Source organism: Apaloderma vittatum, unplaced genomic scaffold (assembly GCF_000703405.1).
Source record: "Apaloderma vittatum isolate BGI_N311 unplaced genomic scaffold, ASM70340v1 scaffold12024, whole genome shotgun sequence".
Taxonomy (NCBI): Eukaryota; Metazoa; Chordata; class Aves; order Trogoniformes; family Trogonidae; genus Apaloderma; species Apaloderma vittatum.
Genome location: NW_009712183.1, coordinates 6,177 through 13,175, shown reverse-complemented (window position 1 = coordinate 13,175; position 6,999 = coordinate 6,177). Strand labels below are relative to the sequence as shown.

The 6,999-nt window shown below is 42.4% G+C and overlaps 1 gene segment (V, D, J or C); it reads left to right on the top strand.

Moving 5' to 3' along the window:
* Positions 1-5,124: 5,124 nt before the first annotated feature.
* LOC104272797 lies at positions 5,125-5,589 on the top strand. The segment is given in 2 exon segments: positions 5,125-5,167; positions 5,273-5,589. Coding segments are annotated over 2 exon segments (360 nt in total).
* The last annotated feature ends 1,410 nt before the right edge of the window (positions 5,590-6,999 follow it).

Below are 6,999 nucleotides of genomic sequence, written 5' to 3'. Positions count from 1 at the left end.
GTACTCAGCACTGGTGAGGCCTCAACTCGAGCCCTGGGTGCGGGTCTGGGCCCCTCACTGCAAGAAAGACCTTGAGGTGCTGGAGCAGGTCCAGAGGAGAGCAACGAGGCTGGGGAAGGGACTGGAGGGAAAGTCCTTTGAGGAGAGACTGAGGGAGCTGGAGGTGTTCAGCCTGGAGAAGACTCAGGGGGGACGTTATCATTCTCTACAACTACCTGAAGGGAGGTTGCAGTCAGGTGGGGATTGGGCTCTTCTCCTGGGCAACCAGTGACAGGACAAGGGGGCATGGCCTGAAGCTGTGTCAGGGAAGGTTTAGGTTCGATCTCAGGAAACACTTCCTCACGGAGAGGGTGCTCGGGCGTTGGGATGCACTGCCCAGGGAAGTGGTGGAGTCACCGTCCCTGGAGGTGTTTAAGGAGAGGCTGGATGTGGCACTTAGTGCTGTGGTCTGGCCAGTGTGGTGGTGTTGAGTCGTAGGCTGGACTTCGTGATCTCAGATGTCTTTTCCAGCCTCAACAACTCTGTGATTCTGTGAAAACACCAGTTTGCTGCTAGAAGGACAAAATCAGATTTTATTCTTAGTTTTTTTAAACGGATTTAAAAGATCTGTCTTCTCCTATTTAAAACACTAAGGTGACAGTTTATTAATCACCACCTGTTAAGACAATCCCCAGCTACAAAAACGAGTTAATTAAATTAATTCAGCAAGGTCACGTTTGTTGAAGCAGCAAAAGAGGGTGAAGGTGTTTCTGCAGCAGCTCTGATCACCAGTGTCCCTGTTAGCTCTGGTGTGCTCTCTGCTGGTGAGACGTTTGCTGCAGATGAGAGGACTCCAGCTCTTTTCTGGAGTAAAGAAATCCTGTTTAATTAGGAAGGGGAATTTTAGAAAATAGTGCCTTCTTCAGCCCGGGTTCAGAATTAGACAATATGAAGTGGCTGATATTTCTGGACTCAGCATCTTGCTAGATAAGTTAGATGTATGATGAGATAGTCAGTTTTCAAAGATTCCTCTCTTAGGTTTTCATCAATGTGATTTCAGCTCTGATGCTATCTTTTATGCGCTGTGTCTCTGGCAGCACTTTAAGTACATCTGTGTTTCTCTTGCATGTATATTTTCACTATGACCTGTTTAATCAGCCCAGAAGCATCACATGGGGAAAACTGCAACACCTTCCAAATGGTGTGTCCTGTAACTGACAGGAAGATCTCATAATTAACATTCATTTGGTAAAGCTGAAATCATCCCAAAGGGAATTGTGCTTGCATATTCAATTTAATAGCAGTTAAAGGAAATCTTAGTGAAAGAAAAAGCCAGACAGTAGTAAAAGTACCACTCTATGTGTACACAGGACTTTTGTCCAGCCACAGGCACTAGATGCGATACAAATGGCAGAGTCACAGCCACCAGAAAGAGAGTCTTCAGGAGTCAGTGAGACCCACATCTGCTGAAGAGGATCAACAAATGCAGAAGTTGTATATGTCTTCAGCCTAGTTTCAGAAGTGCAAACAGGTTGGGGTCTATTTTGATCCTAACAGATCATAGGCTTGTAGTACAAAGTATAGTTGGACCAAGAACAAAACACTGGGAAGGTAAGTAGTTATATGCTTAAATTATTATGTTTCCAAGGTACATGCTACAAAGGAGAAGATGAATGTACTCCATGCTTCCTATACTCTTTCTTATATTATTCCTATTTATTTCAGTTAATTATTCATAAGAAAGCAAAATTTTCTGTATGTTTTTAAATTTAAATACATTGAGCTGCAATGGAAGGAAGAATATGGCTCTGTGTCAGTGAAAGAAAAAAACATATAATTTTGAGGATTAAGCTGTGCAGGTTAAAACCTTCAGATGAGAAGGTAATGCAAAATTCTCTCTCAGTGTCTAATGTCTGAGAGATCCCATACCTGGCACAGTGCCAAGGTCTTCTAGCGATATAAACAAAAATGGTAATTGTCTATAGTCATTAGCAGGGATTCAGAATGCTGTATTTTAAGTCTAGAAGATGTTTTACAGGAGAGGCTGGGTAAATTATGATGATCCTAGCTCAGGAAAGAACATCACGCTGCTGTCCACCTAAAAAGTAGTCATGAAAATAAAAACTACTGATCCACAACTGTTTTGCTTAAATTTTTCAGAGTATTGTAGGGATTCTTAGCCGCCATCCATGCCTATACAGCATCCATACAGCTGCCCAAAAAGGGCTTCTGAGGGTTTTAATCCCTCAGACCCAGCAGAGGGTGCTAGATGCTGGAATTTGCATTTGTCAGTTTAGCTGTTGTCTGAGTCAACCATCAGCTACAAGTTTGTTTCACTAATAGCTTTCATTATCTGAAGTTGTCTCATACCTGCAGACACAGAGGACAAATTCAGTGCAATAACAGAAGTGAAACTAGTTTTATATATGCTGCAACTAGCTACCTCAACCTGCAGGCAAACTAAGACAAAAAACTACATTATCAAACTACATCGTAAGTCGTTTACAGCAGCATATCCTTACATTTCATACATGTTAAAACTCATACTGCATACCAAACATGGTAAAACTGCACCAGGTAACAAGTTGCTCAGCTGATTCAATTCAAAGACACAGAGTTGGTTTAAGAGGAAAAAATAATTTTATAAGCTACCTCTCAAAATAATTCTGTAGTCTCCTTGTGTTTAAATAAATAGCTAAATTATTAACTATGGGAAAACATTTTAAACCAAAAAATGTCCCATTTTCTAGCTCCTTCACACTATGTTGACTTTGTAAAGCCAGTTTCCCCTTGTAATTTTCTTACATGTCTCCTCCTGTCTTTGACTCTCTCTGCTCAGCCTACCCGTGGTTAGTCCTGCTTTCACTGGGGTGACTGAAAAGCCTACTCCACTGCTAGTTCTTAGGCTGAGTGCTGCAGTGTTGACTTTCAGCCAAAAGAGCACTGAGAAATGAATGTTTGCAGGCTTTTAATGTTAGAGTGCTCAAAACCGGCCAGCTAGTCAGTCCTCAACTGCCTGACACTGGCTTTTGAGTCTGCAAAAGTATTGCACCAAAATACCTCTCTTTCAGCCCTTGGAGACAACAATGAGATACGTCTCGTTTACATGGAGTCCTTGAAAGAATAAAGGAGCTAGAGAGAGGAGACTTTTAGGAATAGCATCAGTGAGTAAAATATTCCACTATTTTTCTATACTGTGATTTAGGTCTGTGCAACAGCATACAAATTCAGTGTTCCTACCCCTTCTCTTTGCCCTTTTCTGAGAGGTCTGAACTTCCTTCTCTGAAGAGTTGTCCCTGAATTATGCCAAGGACACAATTTCTTTACTGACAGAGTGGTGAGGCATTGGAACAGGCTGCCAAGGGAAGTAGTGGATTCACCATCCCTGGAAGCATTCAGAAAATGTGTAGATGTGGCCCTTCGGGACATGGTTTAGTGGTCATGGCAGTGTTGGGTAAATGGTTGGACTAGATGATCTTAGAGGTCTTTTCCAACTTTCATGATTCTATAATTCAATGAATCCATGATTTTATTGCATATAATTTTTAAAAAGCAAAGATTTAAGGGAGAAAAAAATCATTATTTGAGTGAGAGGGTGGATGTTTTTCAGACTCTGAATTGCAAAAACTCCATTCCCACGTTTACCCTGCGTTTGTCTACATCTTCCAGCAAGTGCCAAAGTGTAGACCAGGATCTATATCAGAGCAGCCCATCTTCTTTTACTGAATGTTGTCTCTTATACCTCTCATGGAGTGAGTGATCAAGGTAAGAAACTCCTAACATGTATGTCTCCAGCATCAGTGATCTGCAAGCCCTGGGCCAATGCAGCATTGCTGTTAATCTGATAGCTTTTTGTAGTTCTACAAAGTAATCTCACATAATGGGTTTTTTTAGACCACTCAGAAAGCCACAAACATCATTTCCAGTTGCAACAGGTCTTCACTTCTGACTATTTTGCCATTAAGACAGGAAACCAGATAATTGCTGTTTAAAGATCTTACAGCTATGGATGCCAAATGCTGCGCCACTGAACAGTTGTTTTGGTGTTAAAGTTACGCTTTTAGGAGGTGGTTTCCCCACACTTCCTATAAGTAATGGTATTTTCACTGTTAGTGGGAGCTAGATCCTCTTCTCTTGACTCCCACTTGACTTGCCATCAGTGTGAGGGCTCACCACTTTGGAAGGTGGACCATTCCAATGAAGACCTACAGAAATAAGAAGAGCCTCTTGCCTTGATAGGATTTGTAGTAAACCAGGAGACAGCCCCAGCATTCTGCCATGCTTAGCCCAGTTCCTGGTGGAATGGAAATGACCGACTTTCCCTGCACTTTCGGTGTTTTATGCTCCCAAGAAAGGGATGGGTTGACTCTGCTGAAGTCAGGGGAGTATTGACCTGAAGGGGAACAGATACAGATAATGAAAGAAAGGAGAAAAAGAAAGGAACAAAAGCCGCACTTACGGCACCAGGAAAGGGGGCAACCTGCAATCAGGTGTCTCTAATGTAGCGGGGAGCAATGAGATGGGGTGACTGAGGTGTGGAATGGACTCTTTCCTTATTTGAGCTGGTTCTAGATATGCCTGAAGAATTTGAAGAATGTTCTCATGCTGCAGTGTGCAATCCAGCACTTTGCAGCAGGCAACAGCAGGTGCCTAGAGGAGACTATATGAACACATACACATAGAGCAAAAAATTTCTCGGAGATGTTTCCTAATTTCACTAATTTTAGGGCCTGCTTTCAAGAGGCACCTCTTCTCGTCCATCCTGTGATAGCTGATGTACCTTAAAAATCTGGATATGAAGAACAGACTTTAAAAGCTAACACACATAAACCATATGTTGAGAAGTCAAAAAAAAAGGTGACTCTGCTCATCATCCAAGCAAATTCCCTGCAGGAAAAAAAAAAAAACCAAAGCAAAAAACCTTGCCTCATTAGCTGTCTTCTTACAGTTTGGCTTTTTTTTTTTTTAGTTTGCCATCTATTTAAGTTTCAGTCAAAGAAAATGGCTTGTGCATTATTATTTAACACATCCACAATTGGCACAGTGTCACAGGATGTTTTTTCCACCACTCAGGTCTACTTCACCACCCCTTGACTCTGGCCCTGGCCACGTCCTGATGAGGAGGCCATAAGGAGGGCCGTGACAATGTGGTTGCTGAGTGCTGTCATCCTGGCAGCTGGCTTTTCTTGTACGTGCCCTGCTTGCCCCACTGCCTGCACATCCTCAAGTGGCAGAGGGAATCTTTGCCTTTTCTCAGCTTTGTGACCTTATTTTTTCTCTTTTTCTCACACAGGTGTTTCTGCACAGGTCTTGCAGCAAACCCCCATATCCATCACCAAGCCAGAAAGCAAAACGGTGCTAATCAACTGTCACATCACTGGTCTTGATTTTAATAATGTTTTCATTCACTGGTACCAAAAGAGGCCCAACGCAGCTCCCAAGCGCGTTGCCTACATGTCCTCCAGGCTCTTCCTCGAAAACAAGTCTGATGAGGGGAAGTTTAATATCCAGAAAGACCCCACCAAATCCATCTGCACCCTGACAGTGAGCAAAGTAACTCCGCAAGACTCTGCTACTTACTACTGTGCTAGGTGGGATGCACAGCAGTAGAAAGCCACAGGTGACCTGCGCAAAGACACGCTCTGCTTTCTGAAACAGATCCTGAAGTGTTTGAAAATGCAGGAGACCATCCCCACCCTGCTTTCCCCATCAGCCTTGAGCCAAAGAGGCTATACAAGGCAGTCAGAGACTGAAGACGCTGCTGAGCTGGAGCACGTTTGCAGAGATATGCTGCGCCAGCAGAGCTGCTATTTCACTTTACCAGCTAAAAGGGCATTTTTGTAGGTCTGGCTGGATTGCCTTTGGGTGAGCTTACATGGCAGCAAGGGTGGCTAGCTAAAAGAAGGAAAAACTTTTCTATTCCCACTACCCATCAGGATATGGCTTTGGAATCAAATTACATCATTTGTGTGGCAATATAGGATATAAGTGAAAATAAACTTAAAGCACCACTCGGGCCATGTTATACTTCTCTGCTGGTAGAGAATCTTGTTTTATTTTCTGTTTGGTTTTGCTTCTAGAGTTGATTAAAGCTTCATTTCTGTTAAAACACAAGACTCCTAATTGACTTCAGTGGGGCTTCTCATTCAACACTGCAGTAAACCTGCAAAGCAATCAGCAACTATACAACAGATATTTCTAGTTCCACTCCGCAAACAGACATTAAGGTTATTTATTTCACCCCTTTTCAGTTTATGGGCAAACAACTAATAGGCAAAGTCACAGAACCAATGATACCAAAGGATACCGTATTACAGGTCTCCGGTACAGGATCTCCAGAGCACATTGAGCACCAGGGCAGCGCTTGCATTTAACAAAAGAGTGAAAGATTGAATTTCTGTCATAAATGTAACACAGGATTTACTGGGTCTATGTGAAAACTCTTGGAAAAAAAAAGAAAAATTCACTGACATAATTAAAATAATTCTATGACAGAAGAGAAAGGGGAATTGATTTAGTTTTCTTTCCAAAGGAACCAGCAGCAACATTGCCTCTGAAGAATAACTTCCCTCACCAAGGCAGACAGGCAGTTGGACACAGTATGTGCCAGAACACTTTGCTGCTGGCAGAACACTACTGCCAGAAGAATTAGCCCTGAGTTGCTGGAGTGATAATCCCAGGATGATGGACAAGGGACAAATCATTTTGGGGAGAGACAGATAAGGCTGACCACATGATTTGGAAATGTTTTGACTACGAGTAAGAGATCGTAGTTCACTATGACTTAACCCATTTGTGCTATCAAAGCTGGCACTATGGTCCAGAAGAGGCTGGTGAAATGTGCTTCTAGGACAGTTTTGGGGTGTCAGAGGAGAGGAGAACAGCCTTGGGAAGCGAAGGATTGAACAACTTGAGTTTTTATATGTGTGTGTATATTCAAGCAGGTAAGTCTGAGAGGAATGTAGTAAGATAGGTAAATAGGTAGAGAGATGAATAAAAAATGTTTCACAATGAGTATTT